Source organism: Gadus morhua, chromosome 16 (assembly GCF_902167405.1).
Source record: "Gadus morhua chromosome 16, gadMor3.0, whole genome shotgun sequence".
NCBI classification, from domain to species: domain Eukaryota; kingdom Metazoa; phylum Chordata; class Actinopteri; order Gadiformes; family Gadidae; genus Gadus; species Gadus morhua.
Genome location: NC_044063.1, coordinates 28,612,075 through 28,637,066, shown reverse-complemented (window position 1 = coordinate 28,637,066; position 24,992 = coordinate 28,612,075). Strand labels below are relative to the sequence as shown.

At 46.3% G+C, this 24,992-nt stretch overlaps 1 protein-coding gene across 1 annotated transcript in view; it reads right to left on the bottom strand.

Annotated features, from left to right (window-relative positions):
* The window catches only part of lrrc75a (leucine rich repeat containing 75A), a 133,906-nt gene that overhangs the window by 50,698 nt on the left and 58,216 nt on the right, over positions 1-24,992 (bottom strand). The window contains exon 3 of the mRNA XM_030381626.1: positions 17,370-17,482. Within this exon, the coding sequence (XP_030237486.1) occupies positions 17,370-17,482 (113 nt within the window). The remainder of the gene's footprint in view (positions 1-17,369; positions 17,483-24,992) is intronic.

Sequence of the window (24,992 nt, the reverse complement as noted above, 5' to 3'; positions counted from 1 at the left end):
AGAAAAGCTCCCCCCTCCCCTCACAGAGTGTGAGTATTTGGGGGTAGAGCTGGATTCAGCTGTAAAGAGAGGAAGGTTCTCACAGCAGAGGATGGAGACGCTGTGGACTCTCCTCCGTCGCTGTTCCCCCGGCAGCGTCGTGACAGCCCTCTCTTTCATGAGGCTGCTGGGCATGATGTCAGCCGTTCACACGGTGGTGCAGCTGGGGCTGCTTCACATGAGGCGGCTGCAGAGAGGGTTTTCTCGCCTGCACATCGACCCGGCTCGCCAACGGCGGCGCAAAGTGACCATCCCCCTATCAGTGGGCTGGGCGCACACACTTGCTCCCATGATGTGCTGTTGGACGCATGGCGTATGTTATTCTACGTATGCTATGTTATGCACCTTGGATCAACCCCTCATCTCAATATCTCTGCCGACTTTAACCCTTCCACACACTCATTCTCCTCCTTCCAGCTCCCTGATATCTCAGAAATCACTGAACTCATTCGGAAATCCAAGCCATCCACCTGTCAACTTGACCCCCTACCCACACATCTGGTTAAGGCCTCCCTCCCCTCCCTAATTCCTCTCATTTGTGCAATCATCCACTCCTCTCTTACTGCTGGAACTGTCCCTACATCCTTCAAAACTGCTGCCATCACCCCAATTCTGAAAAAACCTGGTGAAGACCCCTCCAACTTCAACAACTTCCGTCCTATATCCAATCTGCCCTTCATCTCCAAAATCCTGGAAAAGACAGTTGCCTCCCAACTCTATTTTCACCTATCTGACAATTACCTTTATGAACAGTTCCAGTCCGGATTCCGCCCACTCCATAGCACTGAAACAGCACTCATCAAATTCACCAACGACCTCCTTATGGCAGCTGATTCTGGACTGCTCACCATCCTCATCCTCCTGGACCTGAGTGCAGCCTTTGATACCATCTGTCACACCACGCTCCTCAACAGACTATCCTCCATTGGCATCACTGACACTCCGTTTGACTGGTTCACATCTTATCTTTCTGGCCGTACTCAATTTGTCCAACTAAAGTCTTTTAAATCCACCCCCTCCCCCGTCACCTCAGGTGTTCCCCAGGGTTCTGTCCTGGGGCCCCTACTCTTCATAATTTACCTCCTTCCCCTCTGCAATATCTTCTGCAAATTTGACATTCATTTCCACTGTTATGCTGATGACACCCAGCTCTACCTCTCTACCAAGCCCTCGTCCACTCTCCCGCCCACTTCCCTTACTGATTGCATCTCTGAAATAAAAACCTGGTTCACCTGCAACTTTCTCAAACTCAACAGCAATAAAACAGAAGTTCTCTTCATCGGCACCAAATCAACCCAGACAAAACCTGACAGCTTTTGCAGCACTATCCATAACACCTCAGTTTCCCCCTCCCCTCAGGTTAAGAGTCTGGGTGTCATCCTCGACGGCACACTATCATTCCAAGCACACATCAATAACATCACCAGGTCTGCATATTACCATCTACGCAACATCAACCGCCTCCGCCCATCCCTCACACCCCATAGCACAGCCATCCTTGTTCACACCCTGGTCACTTCCCGCATCGATTACTGTAACTCCCTCCTCTTTGGTATCCCACTCAAGTCCATCCATAAGCTTCAACTGGTCCAGAACTCTGCCGCTCGCATCATCACCAGAACCCCCTCCATTAATCACATCACTCCTGTCCTTCAGCAGCTTCACTGGCTCCCGGTCAAAACCCGCATCCATTTCAAGATTCTGCTTCTGACCTTCAAGGCCCTCCACAACCTCGCCCCTCCATACATTTGCGAACTCCTACACACCAATACACCCACCCGCACTCTCCGGTCCTCCTCTTCCATTCAACTCACTGTACCACCCGCCCGCCTGGTCACCATGGGGTCCAGGGCATTCAGCCGATCTGCCCCCCACCTCTGGAACACCCTCCCACCTGACATCCGTAACTCTGACACTCCACTTTTAAGTCCCGTCTAAAAACACAACTTTTTAAACTGACATTTTCGATCTAATTCATTGTCTCCCACCTATTCACCCCACTTGTGTAAATTGTTTCAATGCATCTTGTTCTTGTGTTTGTGTAAGGTGTCCTTGAGTGCTATGAAAGGCGCCTTCAAATAAAATGTATTATTATTATTATTATTATAATACGTCTGACGCATGATACTGGGGCGTATGTAGCTGTTTTTCTGGTACTGATCTGGACCAATGAGGCATAGACTACATCATGCTTCGCCCTTTAACCCAATAGCGATAGCCTTAAAAGGCGAAGCCTATACGACATGGAACGTTAGTTAGATATTGTAACTCTAGATTCTATGAGTATAGGCGCAGCGTTTTAAGTGGTCGGCCTCATTGTCCTTTAAATAGCTGAAGAAAAGCTGTTTATTGGGAGCAGAACGTCCGCCGGCGCCCGCTTGTATCTGCGAACTGCAGATGTGATTGAGGCCCCGCGGACGTGATTGAGGCCCACGCTGTTGGTGGGTTACAAATTCTTCAGTGCTACGGCTTGCGCCTAGGGAAAACCCAATAGCGATAGCCTTAAAAGGCTGCGCCTATACTCACAAGATCTAGAGTTACAATGTGTAACTAACGTTCTTAAAAACAGACTCTATGACTGAGCTGTTGTCCTTGGATCTTTTTGCTAATTGACTTGATTCTGGACTGTTGACATGCAACTCATTTGCTGTTCTTTGTTCTTGTTCTTGCAGTTTTTACATACAGCATGTCTACTGTATTTTCAAAGGAATGTTTTTTCTGGGAGCTCATGCGTGTGTGCCTCGGATTTGCTGTTCTCTCTTAAACTAATAGAGCTGCTGAATGAGCCATGGACCATGTTTGTTCTGTGAATCCACTTGACTTTTGACATGCAATCATGCAACTTTACTTTTTCCTGTATTATTTTTGCAGGATTTACATTTAGATTCTTGGAAGATTCACCTTTGTGGTAGATCTACTGATGTTTGTCTAGGTCTACTGATGTTTGATGTTTGTTTGCTATGCGGTGATACACATTCAAAAAACACTGGCAGTACTTTATCATTTTATTTTAATTAAATTTTTTACCGGTGCAAAGTAAAAAAAAAGCATGATGCAACCTAACATGAAGTTTTGGGATTTCAGTGTTAAAAATGTTTACAGTGTTTTCAAAAAGATTGTTAATTTGGCACAATTGTCAGATTGTAGCAGTTGTGGATGTTTACTGTGTTCTCCTGATTGGGTCCTGCTGTACTGCGTACAATTTGTATGTCCAAACTATTGTCATTTGAAGGTGGAGTCGGCGATTAAGGCAAATTCTTGTTGTCAAAATCAGTGAATATCTCTTTATTATCCACTACCTCTCCGTACTGTATCTGTGCTATAAATCCTTTGTTAGTACTCAGCCTAGGCTCTGTAAACCAAGGACCTACAATATCACATTTACAGAGCAAACAGGATGTGTATTAACTATGGATTCTTATTTTTTTTTGTCAGCAACCAAACCGTACTGGTAGGTAGTGGATCATGAAGAGATATTCACTGATTTTGACAAGAAGCATTCCCCTTAATCGCTGACTCCACCTTCAAATGCCAATAGTTTGGACATGCAATTTGTACACAGGACAAGCATTCTCCAGATTCGTCGACTCAAGGTTACACATGCATAACAATGGCTGTGCTATTTTATTTTCATATCATTAGAATTTTAACCAAGCAAAGTAAAAAAAAAAACTGTTTTGTGATTTCACAGTTAAATGTTGTATTATTTGAAAGAAATACAATAAAAAAAAAACGTTGGTTATTTGTGCCTTATTTATTTTGCAAATGTTATGATAAATGTTTCAGATAAGACATTAGATTAGGATGTACAAAAAGCCATTATTTAAATCAAAGATCTGCACAGAAATATGTGGAAAATTATGCAGATGATTTTTAATTTAATAGTCTCATACTTCCTTGAGCAGGTTAGGTAGATTTAACATGACAACACTAATTGAAATAGAAAAATCATGTTTCTTAAACAGATTATAATTGAATAGCCTGAGCATGTAAAATAAATACAAAATTATATTAAGTCACTTTGGTTTAACATGGGGTAATTACCGGTAAGTATGTTTAACATAATAATAATAATAATAATAATAATAATAATTAAATAACATAAAAAGTCATGTTTGCATGACCAAAAATAATTCTGTCTATCTCTCTAAATTAAATAGTTAGAAGTGAAAATGATTTTAATATGTGCAACCGATGTACACATTTTTTTCATGCATATCCAACAGACTTTTTTTTTCAGTGTACTTTGGGTCATGTGTGAATGGGAACAGGGATCAAAATTCCGGGAAATCTGCACCAGCATTTGGCTTGCTCAAGACATGGGAACATTTCCACTGTTGGCATTGCTGTGTTGAATTTTATTTTATTTATTTATTTAAAAAGGGACAATGCACATCAATTGACATTTTTAGTTGACCCCCAAAATGTAAATGTGCCAGATCTAGCAAAAAAGCTAATTTTCGGTCGGACGGTCAACACATCATCACATTACATTAATAAAAAAAAATGCAAGAAGTACAGAAAGCAAAGAAGAAGGGAGAGTCAGACAGACAGACAGACAGACAGACAGACAGACAGACAGACAGACAGAGAAAAGAGACATAAAAAAATAAAAAAATCTCTGAGAAAAGTACATATAGACTGTTTTGTTAATGTTCAGATATAGACATGACCTTTTTAGCCAGTCTGCAACGTGGACCAGTGCTTCAGTGAGTTTAGTTGCAGCCTGCTGTTTGCTTTTTGCATGCACATAGAGAACTGTATATTCTGCATACATTTTGTATACTCACAGATGGACAGACTGAAGGTAAGTCATTAATGTACAGGCTAAAGAAGATAAAAGTGTCTGATGATTGACAGTGTCAAAAGCCTTCTTAAGGTCAAAAAACAGTGCACCTACTATACCACCCCCATCTAATTGTGACTTGATGTTTTCAAGGAGGAAGCAGTTTGCTGTCTCTGTAGAATGGTTTGTGCAAAAACCAAATTGCATTGGGTGTAAGGGGTTGTGACCCAAATTTAGAAGTGTTTTCAGGTGTTCTGCTACCCATTTTTCTGACACCTTGGATAACACTAATAGGATACTAATAGGTTTATAATTTGACACCATTGTTTTACCACCAGACTTATGGATCGGAGATACCACATCTTTTTTTTCAAGTGTTTGGAAAAGTACTTTGCCCAACTGATAATTGCTCATCAGATGAGCAATTAGGCTAGCAAGGGCGTCCCTCTGCGATTTTAAAAATGTGGTATCCAACCAATACAAATCCTTTGCTTTTGAGTTCCTCAGGTTATAATTTTTATCACCTCTGATTCAGATATTTCCTTTATTTCAAAGATAGGTTTAGCATCATCAATGGGGATGGATGGCACAGTTCCAGTCACGATTCCTTGAGTCAGTTCCTCGACTGAATTTATAAAGAAATCATTAAATGTACTTGTCAAAATATCATTATCAATATTCCATTCACTGTGAGTTCAGGTAAAGCTGTTCTATGTTCTTTATTCCTACCAGTTATTTTATTAAGATTTCTCTATATAAGTTTCCCACGTCCTTGTGCTCCATTAATGATTCTGATAAAAAAAACTCCCTTTCTTAAATTCCTCAGCACCTTATTTCGGAGAGTGGTAAAGGCAAGCTTATCGCTACTATGCCCTGATTTTAGAGCCCTCTTTAAAGCAGAATCTCTCTCTTTCATTTGTTTCCAGATAGTGTCATTAAGCCATGGTAAGGTGCTCTTTTGTCCATGTTTATGTTTCACCTTCCGTGTGAAGGTTGCTCTTATCTCATTAATGCTAGTCAAAAAATTGCTACAGCTATTCTCAGTGTCTTCGCTGGTTAATAGATAACGGCCCCGTTTCCCAAAAGCATCGTTAGCCTAAGTGGTTCGTGAAGTGCGTCGTAAGAGCATTGTACAGTTTTCACAACATTTCCAGAAAGCATCGTTGGTAACGAACGTCGTGAACTCACTCGTAGATAATGAGGACTCCAGGGGTACTCGTAGGATGCTTAGAGCATCGTTAGCCTACTATAGCCTCAGTGACATCACCAGCGGTCATTCCGTGTATTGGATGCGTTTTATTAAATCACATCCAATACCACGGAATGTCAAGCTGGCACAATTTCGCAATATCCCCAAAACAGTGGTTGCCGCTGACATATTACTCATAGACTACTGCTAGATTTAAACAGCAGAGACATGTTAGAAGTCAACAACTGCATAATATATTTCAGCAATTTAAAATTGCAAAATACATGCGCAGCCGAAATGTACCGATCAAACGCCCCGTCACAAGGCAACCCTCTCATAAGGCATATAATAAAATCAAATGATTCCATTGCTCTTGTGTGGGAGGTCGCTTTCGAGCTGCACTTGCTGTCTGCCTCTGATTTTAATTAAACCATCATGGTTAAAATGTCCTCATATTGATCAATAACAAAAGATATAGCCTACTGTACACAAATCATGCTGAGACAAGCGGGTGTCGGAGAATTTCTGCAGGCGTTTTTTGTTGCGATTGTTTGCCATAAAGCACTGTAGATGCTTCGGTGAGGCTGTGATGAAGTTCATTATTTATTGGACCATGTCTAGACAGTTACAAACATCCTTAGTGGAGTGCGCCATCGGCAAGTTGAGAGAGTGGTTTCTGCAGTGAACGTGGACTGCTGCGGGAAAATGTGCTGCGATGCGTGCCTGAACGACACGTGCTTTCCCACTTACATTACCAGCACCATCATAAGGCGTTTTTACACTGCCAAATATGCCGTCGTATGCACGCCTTTTCGCGGCACATTCCGCGCATTTACACTGTCCGAGGTAAATTGCCTGCTTGAGCTAGCACCCCAATTTACCCTCCCAGACCCTACACACATTTGCGATTTATTTGGCTTCATCCTGAAGTAAATGCGACGGCTCTGCGGTTCCGGGGGTGGGGGCTTGGATAGAGGTGTTGCTGCGCTGTCTCTAAAGAGGGAACGCAGCGATATCATCATGAGCAGTTCTAACTGGAGAGAAAGTTAAATCCGCGAGCTGCTGATCATGTGAGAGAAGGTTATGAAGTCGCATTAAACAAAGGCCTTGAAAGATGGTGCGGTCTACGAGAGAGATGCAGAGGAACTTTCCTTACGAGACTTTTGTCTGGATAAAAAACAACGCTACACTCACGTCTGAGTGTAGGCTACACTCAGACTCATCCTTGCATGCGGGTGTCTTCATTCATAAATAAATAAAAACATTCGGGAGTAACCTATGCAAATGATTCTAAAGAGCCTAAAAGAGGTCTAGACTCCGTGCGCAGTAGGGTAGTAACGGTACACGTATTTGTCCCGAACCTTCACGGTACAGGCACTTCGGTGCGGTAACAGAGGTGTACCTCGGTACGTAAATGTGGCGTACATAGCGTTAATATGGCGAATGTAAAGGCTTGTTTTGCGATGCGGAATTTAAAACTTGAAGTCGGAGTTCCACCCGGACCATTTAGCCAAAGTATACTACTTTTTTTTCTGTTGTATCACGCATGTAGTTCGGTAACTTATCAACCCCAGTGTCCTCGGTTGCTAAGCGACATCAACGTCGTTGGCGGACTATTTCTCTGCTGATCAACACGAATGCTGGCAACACATAAATTGTAAAAAGACACACTGTGTGAAGTTATTTTTTTGACGTGTCTAGTTCACCGTCATGCAGGCTGTGTTCAGTCAAATGAATAAATGAATAGTGATCTGTTTTCGGCGCATGTAGGTCTATCTGCCTAAGCCCACGTTGAAATAATTTTGATGTTGAATGTTGATGGCGCAGTTGTTGAAATAAACAGATGATTTCATACAAATCATAAAAGCCTCTCCCTATGTCATTGTGTGTGCGTGTATCCGAGGTGCGTGCGTGCGTGGGGGGTTCTTGATTGACCGATGTTCGAATATTATTCGAATACTTCTCAGCGAATATAGAATAGTATTTCTGCCAGTAATGCACATCCCATTTGAAAAGTTACCATCTAGGTGTTACTATCGCCGTTGCTGTTGAAAAAAAACCGAGGTGTGCAAACGTTTTTTTAAACCTGTATGCGTTGCTATGCCGGCGTGTCTAGACGCAGCGGCATTGAGCTCTCCTTTTCGGTGCTTTTTCTTAGTGTTTTTGTACACAAATTTGTTTTTAAATTGTAACGAGTATCTTCCACGGGAGTTTACTGTTGTCATGGCACCGAATGCAAATGCTAACTCCGCCCTCAGTCAGCTGTACAACGCCATTAGCCTTCAGCAAAACACTCATCCAGAGGCAGTGCATCTCATAGCAGGCGACTTTAATAATGCTGATCTGAAAGTAGTTCTTCCCAAATTCCATCAGCACATAAACTGTGCTACCAGGGAAGGAAACACTCTGGACAAAGCCTACTCAAATATCAAGCATGGTTACAAGACTAAACAGCTACCTCACCTGGGATCATCTGATCACATGTCCCTGCTTCTGATTACAGCATACACCACAATTAAGAAAAAAGCTGTTAAAAAGCCGTTAAAACCTTGCCTGATGATGCCGCACAGCAGCTGCAGGACTGTTTTGGAAATACCAACTGGGCCATTTTCAAAAATCAGGACTTGGAAGAGTACACCTCCACCGTACTCTGCTACATCAAGCATTGTGTTGACACTGACACTGTGGACAGGTGCATCCGGGTGTATCAAAACCAAAAACCCTCGATGACAAAAGACGTCCAGGCGACTTTAATCATGCTGATCTGAAAGGAGAGGGACACCACCTTCAGGTCTGGAGATGAGGTACATTACAGCGCTGCCAGAACCTGCCTGAAGAGAGGCATCAGGGAGGCCAAGACAGCATATAAGAGGAAGATTGAGGACCACTTCAGCAGCAACAACTCACGGCAGGTGTGGCAGGGGGTCCAACACACCACAAACTACAAGTCCAGCAACCTCACAGTAACCAACGGTGATGCCTCGCTATCTGAGGAACTAAACTGCTTCTTTGCCCGCTTCGAGGCTGAGACACTGGAGGTGGCTCCATCACATCCACCAGCCCCCAGCAACGACATCTTCACAGTGCAGGCACATGAGGTGAGGTACACACTACGGGCAGTGAATCCTAGGAAAGCTGCTGGACCGGATGCTGTGACGGGGAGAGTGCTGAGAGACTGCGCTGACCAACTGGCTGATGTCTTCACTGATATATTCAACCAGTCCCTGTCCCAGTGCAAGATCCCTCCCTGCCTGAAGTCCTCCACAATCATTCCTCTACCAAAAACGACATCATGAAGTGTTTCGAGAAACTAGTCCGGAGCCACATCACAACAAGCCTGCCAACCACTTCTAATCCCCACCAATTCGCATACAGAGCAAACAGGTCTACAGAGGACACCATAGCCACCGCGCTCCACACCACGCTGCAACATGTGGAACATCAGGGGAGCTACGCCAGGCTGCTCTTCATAGACTTCAGCTCTGCTTTCAATACCATCATACCAAACAGACTTCTCACCAAACTAATGGACTTGGGTCTTTCACAACCAATCTGTTATTGGATCAAAGACTTTCTGACAGAGCGCTCCCAGAGAGTTGGAGTAGGTGCCCATCTTTCCTCTGCACTTAGCATCAGCACCGGCTCCCCACAGGGCTGCATGCTGAGCCCCCTACTATACACTCTCTACACCAATGACTCCATCCCCAGCCACCCCAGCAATACCATCATTAAGTTTGCGGATGATACAACGGTGGTGGGGCTCATCTCAGGTGGGGATGAGACTGCATATAGGGAGGAGGTCCAAAGACTGTCTACATGGTGTGCGGAGAACCACCTCATCCTCAACACCTCAAAGACCAAAGAGCTGATCATGGATTATAGGAGGAGTAAGCCGGACATTCAGCCCATCTATATGAACGGGGAGAGCGTGGAGAGAGTCTCGGACTTCAGGTTCCTGGGCATACATATTCAGCAGCACCTGACCTGGACAATAAACACCAAGGCACTTATGAAAAAGGCCCAACAGAGACTGTATTTCCTAAGGATCCTCAGGAAGAACAATTTTCAGGAGAAAATGCTGATGACCTTTTATCGCTGCACCATTGAGACTGTCCTAAGCTACGGCATCTTGCTGTGGTTTGCCAGTTGCACTGCAGCTGAGAGGAAAGCCCTCCAGAGGGTCATAAAAACGGCACAAAAAGTCATTGGATGTCCTCTTCTCTCTCTTGAGGATGTCTAAAATAGACACTGCCTCAGGAGAGCGCAGCATCCTGAGAGACTCATCCCACCCAGCCCATAACCTGTTTGAACTGTTGCCCTCTGGGAGGCGCTACAGGGCAATCAGGTAAAAAACAAATAGGCTTAAAAACAGTCTACCCCAGAGCTGTTATTTCTCTAAATAATGCAGAATCATAAATTATTGCATTATCATACCAATTTGACCTTTAAAATTGGCTGACATTTTAAAATGTATATATTTGTCTGAGTTCTTTAACATTCTATATTTATTTTTTAAAAAATAACCCTTTTCTCATTTAGTTTTTGTTTTAAAAGGCACTTATTTTGAGAGCCTCTACCCCAATTTCGTTGCACTTTGTGCAATGACAATAAAGAGATTCTGATTCTGATTCTGAAACCCAGCCCACGACACTCTTTATATAACAACCCCTGTCTGGGAATTCAGAAATGCCAGGTTTTTCATCTGGAACCTCAATTCCTGCTGCCTCTGAGTTCCCTTTTGCCTTTGCAAAAAGGACCTTGAACTCCTCATCCTTCCTCATTGATTTTACTCTCTGTATAACTCCCTCCTCAATGGTGTATGATGTTGTCAAATCAAGGACTTTCTTCTGCAGTGAAGCAGATGCGATGGCAGTCTCATTGAAGATGGGTCTGGTAATCTCCATGCATAGAATGAACTCAAAATCTTTGCTACGCAGGAGCATCCGGGCATCACCTGCTGCAGCATCTGGTGGATCACTGTCAGCCATGTTCTGAAGCAGATTAACGACGGCAGAAAGAACCTTATTCAGGGTCATCTCTGCACGCCCACCTTGTGTCAAACAGCTTTTTCAATTCACAGACGCTTTGGTCAGGATACATGGACTGTTGCATTTTAACAAACGCAGCATGGCATTTTGTAGATCCGGCAAAAAATGTGTAAAGACTTTCCAATAAGTTGAAAAACCTAACAAAATGCTGGTTTGATTTGGCACTCTCCACCAAGACCAGGTTTAGACAGTGGGCATGGCAGTGCACGTATAAAGCTTTGTAATTATGGATCTGAATTCACGACTGCAGACCCTTGTAGCTTCCACTCATATTTGCAGGTCCATCGTAACCTTGGCCCCTGACATCTTCCAATTTCCGTCCATTCGCCTCAAGGAGTGTCATTACAACATTCTCGAATTCCTTTCCCGTTGTTCCTGCTACATCGCAAACTTGTAAGAATGTCTTGTTGATTTCCAACTGATGGACAAAGCGAACAAGGAAGGACACTGTTCGACATGGAAAACATCAGTGGTCTCATCTCATCCAAGAGAATGGAGAATAACTTTGACTCATCTATTTCTTTGAGAATGAAGAACTCTTCTGACATAGGTGGCAAGGGCCTTTGTAATGTCATTCTGTGTCTTATAGGACAGCTTTCAGCTTTCTTTCTCGCCTTGGCATTCTGTAATGATAGGGGTAGCCCAATGCTAACCCCACTCTTAGATCAGCTTTAGTTAGCTAGCTCCTTAGCTAGGAATTTAGGCAATGTGATACAGCTATCCTATAAAAGCACTTGCAGTGTACATTAGTATTTAGTAATGTATCATTGGTGTAGATCAATCGTTACAACTTTAAAGAAAACTTGCTGTATTACCTACCTCACACACTGTAGTAAGATGTCAGAGAGTAACAACTCTGTCTGTATTCAGCATAGATATTAGGCCCCCTAAGACCTCGGTTCTCAAAGTGGGGATTCCGGACCCCCGGGGGTCCGCGGCGCGTTGCCAGGGGGTCCGTGAAGAGCTTGTTGTTGCAACATAACAATACCGGTATTTATGGAAAAAAATTTGGGCCGGTCGTCATTACTCCCGTCGGCGTAACGTTAAACCAATGAACACTCGGCTTTTACATTACGTCAAACTCCCTCAGGCTTTACCTTCACATCTCACACCTAAATTACTAAATAAAAGCCTATTAAACAGGCGCATTGTGTTCAGCCCTCCCCCTGCTTTAATTTTCGGCCAATAGTAACTCTGTTAACATTGCGTCAACCTGTCAACGCATGCTCGAGTCTGCCCTGCGTTCACACCAAAAGATGCAAAAAGATGCCGCGCAACACGATCCCATTTAAAGTGAATGTAGAGACGCGTTGCGGGTTTGCTGCCGGACCACTTGCTGCCGAGAAAACCGGCAGCAAATTTGATTTGCGGCGCGGCAAGATTTGATTTGCAGCGCAGCACGCCCTCGAGTTGCTGCTCGAGTTGAAATATTTCAACTTTTCGGCAGCAAACGCGTGATGACAGCCAATCAGCGTTCAACAGCGTTGCCAAAGCTGTGTTTTGCGTCCCCTTCAAAGCTTCATCCATATATGCATGGCATGCCGAGCAGGCGATTTGTTACGATGGACCATTGGTTACAGTAGGTAACGTGTTTACGTGGGTGAATAATTTAACTGTTTTGCACCACTTTACTATCTCTCTTGTAAACCAATCCTTGCAGACATTTGGAAATAAACATGTCCTCTGCCGTTGTCCCATGTCCATTGTGACAACATTGGGCAATGTTGCCGTGTCATGTTTTTGATGGTTTTGTTAGGGGGGGGGGGGGGGGGGGGGGGGGGGTGTGTGCGTGTGTGTGTGTGTGTGCGAAATTTTTATACACACATTTATTAAAGGTAAAATCTATTTACATATTGTAAAGTCATGCCAAAATACAATAAAATGCTTATTTAACACTATTGTGGTATTAGCACTGAATGATTGAAGCATAAAATAGTTCAAAAGCATCTAACAGAAAAAATAGACATGAGCCTATTACATTTGTGTTGCGGTTATGAGGGGGTCCTTGAAATAATTTCTGCCCTAAGAGACCTGAACATTCTAAATGGGGTGTGGCTAAAACTGAAAATGTAAATCAAGGGAATAGATCGTTTTTAACAATGGGAATTAGTATATTAGCAACATAATCTAGCCTAAAGGGTGTATTGCAAAAACAGGGAGAGTGCAGATGAGATTACTTTATCGTATTTCGAACTTGGCATCTAATTGCGCTTTTCCACTACGGGCCATGGTACGGGCATACTCTTAATCTGCTTTTTGCTTCGTTATCCATTGCAGATTTCAGTACCACTCGATGTAACTGTTCGTCATAGCAACGCCACATGAAAGCAACGCCTCTTTCACATTCCCCGTTCGTCAGCTACCAAAGAGTGGAACGTCTGCACCTCATTATCTAACCACTAGGGGTGTAACGGTACACGTATTTGAACCGAACCGTCACGTTACAGGGACTTCGGAGCAGTTACAGAGGTGTACCGCGGTACGTAAAAGTGGCGTACATAGCGTTAATATGGCGAATGTAAAGGCTTGTTTTACGATGCAGAATTTAAAACTTGAAGTCGGTGTTCCACCCGGACCGTTTAGCCAAAGTATACGACTCCGACTATGGAATCCGACTCTGTTACTACGAAGACCCCTCAGCAGCTCTCCGTTGGGATGTCGGATACGCAATGCAATTCGCCGCCCCATCTATCTTATATCTTGACTACAAACCATGCAAGCAGTGTTGTAAATGAACTTCCAAAGCTTTTCAAATCTTATTTGGTGTTTTATTGGTCCTTAAGGTACAAAGTAAACAATGTACAAAGTAATTAAGGTGCAAAGTCAAACCGGAGAAGTGATTACGGAAATTAATTTTTGTTAGAGGACCAATCACAGCCCTTGCTGTCTCCGTTGCGTTTACCAATAGGTCCATGTCGTCGACGGATAGTTAAAAAACATTGGATGCTCTATGGAGAAGGCTCTCCGTGTCTACGTACAGCACTTTAACATGTACACGCTAGGGATGGGCAACGATCGTCGAATAGTCTGAGTCACGCAGAATATCGAATAATGAATGTGACTATCGTTATTTATTACACGGCTCTTCTCAATGCTGTTGACTTGCATGGGCCTTCACAACTTCCGGTGGTGAATAGCGTCCTCGGTTGCTAAGCGACGTCAACGTCCAACACTACGAATGCTGGCAACAAATAAATTGTAAAAAGACACACCGTGTGAAGTTATATTTTTGACGTGTCTAGTTCACTGTCATGCAGGCTGTGTTCAGTAGAATTAATAAATAATTAAATAAATAAATAGCCATCCGTTTTCGGCGCATGTAGGTCTATCTGCCTAAGCCCACGTTGAAATAATTGTGATGTTGAATGTTGATGGTGTGAGTGTATCCGAGGTGCGTGCGTGCGTGGGGGGTTCTTGATTGAGCAATTTTTTAATATTATTTGAATGCTCAGCGAATATCGAATAGTATTTTTGCTACAAATACACATCCCTGGCACACATATTTGAAAAGGCACCATCCAGGCGTTACTATCACTGTTGCTGTGGGAAAAAAAAACAAGCTGTGCAAACCCAGTTCACGAGTCACGACACTATTTATAAAACAACCCCTGTCTGGGAATTCAGAAATGAAAATGCCATAACCAAGTTTATTGGTGTTTTCATTGTTGCTGATCTACGGCCATTCTCCGTTGTTGACAAACAAGCATATTTAATTTTCCCCTTAACTATGAACCGTACCGTACCGTGACTTAAAAACCGAGGTACGTACCGAACCGTGACTTTTGTGTACCGTTACACTCCTACTAACCACTTCATGTTTTTTCGGTTTGCCTTATTCTTGCTCTAGAGGGCACATTGTTATAATTTATTGTATGAAGGGGCACCAGAGGGCACCCATTTATTTTTTTCACATATAAAGGGCAGCCAATAAGGCACTTTCTCTCGTCTTGCCACTCTTGAGGGCACTTTTTCAACCATGGAGGCACGAGGGGGGGCGGTCGGCCTGCCCCCCCCCCTGAGTCCGCCACTGGTCCTCACGTTCTGGCGTGAACGGAAATCAATGAGAGCAACTGAAAACGATGCCGGTTTGAAACTAAAACTGTGATTCTGAAAAAAGTATAAATGCTATTGAAATTTCCTTGGACAGTATTGAAGATACAAATGTGTAGATTTGTTTAAAGGTTAGAACGAAGATGAACAGTTGAAATCTGACCGAGTTACGATGTCTTAAGTAATTTAACTGTCAGAATGGGCAGATGGTTTAAATGGGACCAACTGTAGAATATGAGGGTTTGAAACTAAAACTGTGATTCTGAAGAAAGTTTAAATGATATCGAAAATCCGTTTAGATATTATTGAAGATACAAGTGTGTAGATTTGTTAAATGGTACGAAGATAAACGGTTGAAAATGGATTAGTTTACGTTTTAGAAGTACCTGAGAAAATGGGACTTTTTAAACTATTCAGCTTTTTCCACTTTTGACTTCCATGTTTAAAAAAAGTGGAAAAAGTTGAAAAACAGGATAAACACTGATAGAAATCCATCATGTCGTTAAAGAGCTGAACGTTTTAATAGTTGAATGGCTTCTGTAGCTGAAAGTATGGCGGAGGAGTCGAAGACCAAAAAAAGGCGAAAGAATAATAATAATAAAGATTTCAATATCTAGAAGGATTTGAAATAAGGGGGCTCCATTCATTCTGCAAGTTCGATGGCGGCAGGCATCCATAAGCATTAAATTACCGGCCTCTGTTGGACTGTATCTTGGCCCTTTTATTGGAATTGCTATGCCGTGTGTGAAAGGGCAAACGACAGAAACGTCAGAGAACATAGCTGCATGAAAGGTTATCCTTTATTTTCCTGGAACTATGTCTGAAAGTGCATTTAAAGATCTCCAAAAGGGGTAGCTGATGACTCAACGATGACACACTGAGAGTGGGTTGGCAAAGCAGATATGCAAACACACACACACACACACACGCACACACACACACACACGCACACACGCACGCACGCACACACGCACGCACACACACACACTGTGTGTGATCAAGTTGCTGCAGGCGGACACCTCCAACACAGACAGCGCCCTCACCACGTTGGTGGAATCCCTCGCTGAGAAGGAGCATAGCATCCAGCGGCTGAAGGAACAAAGGTTCCAGAATGACCAGGAGAAAGGTGAGGAGCTGGTGGCCAGCAGGACTACGGAGAGGATGAAGGTGGAGCATAAGATGGCCCTGGAGGAGACTGCCGCCAGACACAAGACTGGTTCCGAGAGAGGGAGGCACTGAAGGCCCAGCTGTTGGGATTGATGAAGGAGCTGGAAGAGAACCGGCAGGTCGCCCAACAGCTGAGCTTCAACGTCGGTCCCCAGCCCCAGCCAATTGAGACTCGTCAGGACAGACGGGGAACAGCGCCACCTGGACGGGCAGCCCAGCCGAGGCGACGCGTCCGAGATGTGGAGAGGCGGGATCGCATCCGTCAGTTCCAAGAGGGGGAGGAACGGGAGCACCTGATCCGCAAGAGGAACTGGCTGGAGGTGGAGAAGGGGCGTCTGGACGCCGACTGCATGGAGCTGCAGTTCCTGGAGCGTGAGCGGCAGCGCATCCTGTTTGAGCGCCGGCGTGAGCGGTACGGGATCCAGCGGGAGCGGGTCAAGCTGCGCCGGCAGCAGGAGCAGCTACGCTTCGGGCAGGACTACCGCTCCGGAAAGAGGTCCTATAGGTTCCAGGTGGGACACTGGCTGGGGCGGGTTGCTGGTCAGACAGAGGTGCCCCGAGCCTTCATCAAAGGGTGGAGGAGTGTGGCAACCCGTCTCTGGCACAGCGCCCCTGGAGGCCAAGGGGGCAGGTTGTGGAGGCGGTGTATCACAGATTTTCATCAGATGGCGCCAGTAAGAGCATTGGTGCCAATCATTGAAATGCGGAGCACCTGAGGAGCAGGTGGGGAAGCATGCTTTAAAAAGCATGCTTCCACACTCATTCAGGGCTCTCCTGGTTCGCGTGTGTGGAGAGACCAGTCTCGTTGGTGATGTAATTCCACCTGGAGGAACAAGACTGTGGATTCCTCCAAAGCTGGGTTTTGTTTGGTTTGATAGATATATAATTTATGTTTGAATAAAAGTGCCATTTCGGCTTTAAGTAAGCTCCAGTTTGTGTGCTGATTGGAAGGAAGCGGCTCACTCACCAAGCCGGGTTGCCACAACACACACACACACACACACACACACACACACACACACACACACACACACACACACACACACACACACACACACACACACACACACACACACACACACAGGCTCACCAGGCCTGAGGCTTCCTCTTGAGCAGGCCCTGTCTCCTCCACTGGGAGTGGGGGCTCAGGTGGTAGGTCAGCTGACGACAGACCTTCTCCATGGCGCCTAGGGAGTCCCCCTCCTACAGACAGACAGACAGAGGGTCAGACAGCAGGACACACAGGGTGCACTCATACTAGGCCATCTGTACCGTGCCCAAGTCCGTTTCACACCTGTACCGTGCTCAAGTCTAGATCGTTTGGCTAGTTTGAGCACGCCAACCGTACTCAAGTCCACTTCAATTCCGTGGCCTGAGCACACTTCGGAGAGGTGTGCTCAGGCCACAGTACAGATGCTAGTGAGCTGACACGCGCACACGCACGGCTACGCAACCTGAGCTGGATGACGTATAGTCCTTTCGACCCTTCTTTCCCATCGGGGGGGTTCTAGCTCAAGCAGGCAATTTACATTCAGTAAGTCAATACAGTCAGTAAGGTGTCAACTGTGTTTTCTGTGTTGTTGTTTTACTAAGCAGCGGACGCTTGGTGGTGACGTATTACGACGTGATGTCATATAAGAGGCGCCCAGTTTAGATTGCCTAGTGTGTGCACAGTCCAGTGCACAGCAGGGGGTGGGGGCAATCGTACTTGAGCACGGTACAGGTGTGAAACGGACTTGGGAGGAAGACAAGCAGAAAGGCACAACAGGTAAACGGTCAAACAAGCATGCAGACAGACACAACCACAGATATAGAAGACTGGTAGACAGGCAGACATACATAGGAAGGAAGGCCGGCAGACTGAAACGAAAACAGGCAGAAACATTAAAGCATCAAAGATATATTATCAACAAACCATCCACCAAGGACTCGTGGATGGTCCTTGAGATTGGAGGCCATTAAACGTGCAGGGTCTTCTCACATTTTCTTAAGATCATGATGCGTCTGTAGAATTATTAATTTACTCAATGACCTCTAAAAACACATTTTCAACACCGGAGTAACTGAGCCTCGACCAAGGGGGTGAGAAGGGAAATGAACTGCACCCACTTACCATGTTTAAATTCATCTTAGCTGGTGTGTGTGTGTGTGTGTGTGTGTGTGTGTGTGTGTGTGTGTGTGTGTGTGTGTGTGTGTGTGTGTGTGTGTGTGTGTGTGTGTGTCTGTGTGCCAGTAGGGCCAACAGAGAAGGGCATACATCCATCCATCCATATGTAGCTTTTAGGGTTTACACATTTGTTCAGTAGTCCATAAGGATCACAGGTGTGTGTGCAAAATAACATCACTGATACTAGCTAGTCTTCACCTTGGGGTGGTGGCTCCCAGGGGGCCTTCAGACAGATATCTAATGTCTGACAGCTTTGCTCTCAGTTTCTTTATGTAGTTCTGTCTAACAATCTCTATATCCATCTATCCGTGCATCATTCTGTATCCCTCCCTATCCATTCATCCAACCTCTCCTTGATAAACAGACAGATTGAATGACAACTGTTGCAGACCCTCTATCTTTAACTCCTCCTGCTGTTTCCCCTCCTCTTTTTCTCCCTCCCTGTGTTCTTCTCGATTCTCTCCTTTCCTCCCTCCCTCCCTCCCTCCATCCTATCGCTCTCTGCTATCTACACTTTACAGTAGGCCTGTTTAAGTAGTTGGCCAACGAAAGCACATACAAAACCCTGGCCAGACACACAAAGGGCACGTGCCTGTGCACACACACTCATACACACCCAAACACACAAAACAGAGGGGACAGAAAACAAGTAAAGATGCTGACAGAGGGAGAGACTGTGTCTACCCACTGTGTAACCACAGCCTAGGGCAAGCTAATTCCAATTAAATAGATTAGTATTGCACTTCATAAACTGTTCAGCTGAGGCATACTGATATATGGACACATCCATATACAGCCCACATAGCATATTTATAAAATTGTGTGTAATTTGGTTGTGTTTACTTAGAAGATTTATTTAGTTTTCCCAAAAACGTAACTGTAAAATCTATCCAGCCTGACTTTATTGATCTAAGAGGCTCAGCATGTAAAATAAGACCTCCAATTTGGCATGAGTGATGACTGACAACATTACGTGTTGATTCGTTAACATTGGGGCAAAGTGTTGGATCACTTTCAACACAGTGAGGAGCTCCAATGCGTTTATATGAATGGTCACGGGGGGCGGCCAAACACCGCCCACTACGTGAAACTCGCATGTTCCTCCCTAGCCCGACAGAGAAGCATCCGTGAATACTGAGATGTGTGACGATGCTCTGCCCAACGGCACTCCTCTCGTGAGAGTTCGGGGATCGCCCCAGTGGGTCAAATCGGGGCCCACTGATAGGGGAATGGTCACTTTGCGCCGACATTGGCGCGCCGGGTCGATGAGCAGGCGAGAAAACCATCTCTGCAGCCGCCTCATGTGAAGCAGCCCCAGCGGCACCACCAGCAGCCTTATGACAGAGAGGGCTGTGACGACGCTGCCTGGGGAACAGCGGCGGAGGAGAGACCACAGCGACTCCATCCTCTGCTGTGAGAGCCGTGCTCTCATTACAGCTGAATCCAGCTCTACCCCCAAATACATCACACTCTGTGAGGGGAGGGGGGAGCTTTTCTTCCAATTCATGGCGAAACCTAAATTTGACAGGTGAATTACCAGCTTTTTTGTCTGAATAGCTGCTTCCTCCTTGGAGCGAGACAGCAAAAGCAGATCGTCCAAGTAGAGCAGTACTCTCATTCCTGTTGCGTGCAGCGGCCGGAGAGCCGTCTCCACGCACTTAGAAAACGTTTGTGGGGCTAGAGAATAGCCGAACGAGAGAGGGTTGTACTGGTAGTGGGACCCTTGGAATGAGAAACGCAGGAATTTCCTGTGTTTGGGGATCACTGGGACATGGAAGCAGTGGCGGACTCAGACTGTTTGAAGGGCAGGGGCGAAAAAATATAAAGGGCACATTCTGGACAACATGGGGCCCCACCAGCGGACACAGTGGCTTTTCTAACTTGATGGTGTTTTGTTCCCCCAACGGAGCCTTAAAGGCAGCGCTGCCTGGAAGGTCCTATCCCCTAACCTTAGCAAGCGCTGCCTTGAAGGTCCCATTCGGGGCAATTGTTACATCTCCATGTATCACTTAAAAGAATAGTTGGGCTCATAATTTAAACGGGGGGTCTGGGGAAAATTTTTTGCTTCAAAGACACTGTTTCCCCGTATTCTAGCGACTTTATAAACACCAAAATGAGTTGTTCACATCACTGTGCACTTTCACATTTTAGCCAAAGAAAGGAGGATGCCTTACTGCTTTCATCTTTACTAACATTTAAGTAAAAATTAGACTGGAGAAAATTCAATGTGCCGCTACCATACAGTCTTTGACCGCTGACAGCCAGCTACGGAAACATTTAAGGAAGTTTTCCTTCATGTTGAGGTGATAGCTGACCATTATCGTCTCTCTTGCATGAAATGACCTACACTTGAATGATCTTGAACGCTCAAAAATGTATATACATTTTAAACGGATTATGCAAACTGAAAATATTAAGTTTTTCTAACTTGGCATCTAATTGCACTTTTCCACTATGGGTACTGACATACTCTTAATCCGCTTTTTGCTTCGTTTTCCAGTGGAGATTTAAGTACCACTCGATGTAGCTGTTTGTCATGGCGACGCCACATGAAAGCAAACCCTCGCATTCCCCGTTCGTCAGCTACCAAAGAGAGGAACATCTGCACCTCAATAGCTAACCACAACATGTTTTTTTCGGTTTGCCATATTCTTGCTCGAGAGGGCACATCATCATCATCATCAGGGGCAACCTAGGGCACTCATTAATTTTTGTTCACGTGTAAAGGGCAGCCAATAAGGCACTTTCTCTCATTTTCACCACCATAGAGGGCACTTTAGCACACTTTTTCAACCATGGGGGCACCAGACGGGCAGAAGGGCACTAGAAGGGCACCAGACGGGCAGAAGAGCACTAGAAGGGCACTATAAGGACGAGACGAGCAGAAGGGCACAATCAGGGCACTAGAAGGGCACTAGAAGGGCACTGGAAGGGCACTAGAAGGACCAGAAGGGCACTATCAGGGTACTAGAAGGGCACTAGAAGGACCAGACGGGCAGAAGGGCACCATCAGGGTACTAGAAGGGCACTAGAAGGGCACTGGAAGGGCACTTGAAGGACCAGACGGGCAGAAGAGGACTATCAGGGCACTAGAAGGACCAGACGGGTAGAAGGGGACTATCAGGGCACTAGAAGGGCACCAGACGGGCAGAAGGGCACTATCAGGGTACTAAAGGGGGCACTAAAAGGGCACCAGACGGGCAGAAGGGGACTATAAGGGCACTCATTAAGGCACGTCATTGAATTTTCTTGTTCTAGAGGGCACATCATCATAATTTATTGTATGAAGGAGCACCCTAGAGGGCACCTAATCATGTTTTGCACATGAAAAGGGCAGCCAATAAGGCATTTCCTCTCGTTTTCGACACTCTTGAAGGGCACTTTAGCGCGCTTTTTCAACCATTGAGCCATGAGTGGGGGCAGTCGCCCCCCCTGCCCCCCCCCTGAGTCCGCCACTGCATGGAAGTATGCGTCATTCGAATCTATTGAGGTGAACCAGTCACCTGGTTTCACACACTAACACTTGTCTGATTGTTAACAAGTGAAACGGCCTCTCCGCGATGCATTTGTTGAATAGGCCTAGATCGAGAATCGGTCTCAGCCCTCCTGTTTTCTTGGGTATCAGGAAATAACGGGAATAGAATCCCTGTATTTCCGTTCCCTTCGGGACTGTGGAAATCACTTATTTCGCTAGAAGCTGCTGGAGCTCCGCAAAAAGGGACAGCTGTTGATCCTTGGATGACAGCGTTGTTTCCACAATCCCGTTGAATCGTGGCGGGAAGGAGGTGAACTGCAGGGTGTGACCCTTGCTGATCAGCCTGTCCATCCATTTGGCCAGGGTGCACGCGTTCAGCCATTCTGAGTAATGCTCTGAAAGCGGCTGTGCAGCCTCTTGTTTTGATGCGGCTGTCATGGAAATGAGCCATGCTTGAGCCCCTGCCGCCGCTGCGAGGGGAGGTAATATCCTCCTCGCAGCCCATGGGGAGCTCTGCCCGAAAGGGCTGGGTGTGTGTGTCATTAGCAGAGGCATGCCCCGACTGCTCAGCTTGTGACAGATGTGTAGCTTCCTTTCTCCTGAGTGTTGGGACGCGAGGAGGAATAACACTGTGACTGGGCAGCAGACTGCTGACACTGTGAGCGAGCTGTGTGTCATTCGTAGACAGAGAGCTCGGCCTTCTCGGCACATGTCATGCCAGGCATGATGTGGTGAGGGGAAAGTAATGTAGGGCTGGCTCGATCAATAATACGAGGTTTATTGACGGCCTGCCTATATGTGGTGGGAGATGCGTGTGAAACAGTTATGGCCGGGCCGATAGGCTCCGCCGTTAACTGGGGTGTGGGGAGAAAAAAGCCATCTGTAGCAAAGAGGTGTTTCTCGCTGTCACACGCTGCTCCCTCGCCCCGTAATAGCCGGCGCTTGCGGGGTGGGACATCGCCCCATGAGCCCTCTGCCCGAGGCCTTTGCTGGCCGCTCGTCGCAGCCTGCGACAGAGGTGGGCGGGGCTGGTAAGCCGGGCGAGGTTGTCTTTTTAAAAGTAATGTAAAGCTGGCTCGATCAATAATACAAGGTTTATTGACGGCCTGCCTAGCGGGAGATGCGTGTGAAAGAGATATGGCATAGCCGATAGGCTCCGGCGTTAACTGAGGTGTGGGGAGAAAATAGCCGTCTTCAGTAAAGAGGTGTTTCTCGCTATCACACGCTTCTCCCTCGCCCTGTAATTGCCTTCGCTGGCGCTTGTGGGGCGGGACATTGCCCCATGAGCCCGCTGCCCGGGGTCTTTGCTGGCCGCTCACTGCAGCCTGTGATGGAGGCGGGTGGGGCTGGTAAGCCTGGGGGCCAGGAAGAGGAGCTGCCGGCGGCGCCATGACAGTGGCTGTCGGGGGCCTATGGCGGCGACGGGAGCCTGGAGCGGAGCGCTGCTGCCAGGGTGGAGGCAGAGGGCGGGAGACATGTCTCTGGAATATCTCTGCCTCCTCGGAAGCAGCCTGCATTTCATCCACCATAGACAGACGGGGCCCGAACAGCCCGTCCGGGCTGATGGGGCACTCCAGTAACTGTCGCCTCATCGGCTCAGGGATACCCGGGGTCTGCTGCAGCCACAGGGTCCTCTGTATGAGGTGCTGCCATGCTGCCGTCCGGGCCGCTGCCACCGCACCGGTGGAGCAGAGGTAGAGGATGACACCGGCGGTTTTCGCCACGTCAACTGCCTGTTCGGCCAGACGATGAGGGTCATCCACCAAAGCTCCAACCACTGGAAGTGAGGTGGCGGCAGAGACGGGCAATGCTGCTGCCCCGAGCCTCTCCATTCGGAGAGGGGAAGCCAGGGGAGACGCCCCCTCCTCGTCGCGGTCGGAGTCGTCCGACTCCGAGCTTCGTCTTTGAGTCCATAATACCTATTTATTTACTTCAGTATGCCGCAGGATCATCCTGAAGAAAATGGGAGCAGGACGTCCGCCGGCGCACAGTTATATCTGCGGACGTGATTGAGGCCCACGCTGTTGGTGGGCGGGGATTACAAATTTTTCAGTGCTACGGCTCGAGCCTAGGGAAAACCCAATAGCGATAGCCTTAAAAAGCGAAGCCTATACGACATAGAACCATGTGCCAAGCAGCCTGCAAATCAATGCTGCATTCACACCAAAAGACAGGTTTGTCACCCGTTCGTGTTGTCGCCCAAGTTTTGTCGCGGGACAAATCATAATCTGTCGCTGTGCAAGTTTTGTCAGGCGAATTTGTCGCGCCACATCTTTTGCCCGCCAACGGTGCTCCTTGCCAATTCATTCTCAACCATGGCCGAGATAACCACCATTGCATGTCTTTACCTGTTGTGGAAGAGGGAGAAACGTCAGAGAACCCGACGCAGTCTGTTCATAATATTGTAATGACCACAGAAGAGGCAGTGGATAAAGTATTGATTAAACAGCGATTTATTAGACACCTAATAAACCGTTCGAACACACAAGACTGGTAACCATAGCAACGCCAGTCAAAAAACCCTGCAAAGCCCAATCCCTACGAGAGCTCCCCGCGCTACAGCCATCTGGAAGCGCACAGAGCTTTTGGCCGTGATATTATATATTAAATTATATTATATACTATTATATATAGAGCTCCGGGAGTCGCAAACGGCAACAATCACTTTCTCCTCCATGCTGCAGTTCCACACCGGACTGCACTGCAGGGAACGGTTGGCCGGTTGAACGCTGATTGGCTGTTACGTTACGCACGTCACACAGTGGCTACGCAGTTGAACGCTGATTGGCTGTCATCACGCAAATATCCCCGCAAAGTTGAAATATTTCAACTCGAGCGAAAGTGTGCCGCGGCGAATCCACGTGAACACTTGCCCGTGCCGGGCAAAAGTGTTGCGCTGCAAATCAATCTTGTTGTGAGTTTGCTCTAGCCAGAAATTCGCCCGATTCGCATCTCTACATTGACTTTGTATGGAGTCGTGTCGCCCACACGTATTTGGTGTGAACACACCTTCCCCTGCACGGGCGGGCGCGTGCACAAGGATTAGCAGCGCGACACTTTCTCTCGAGTGA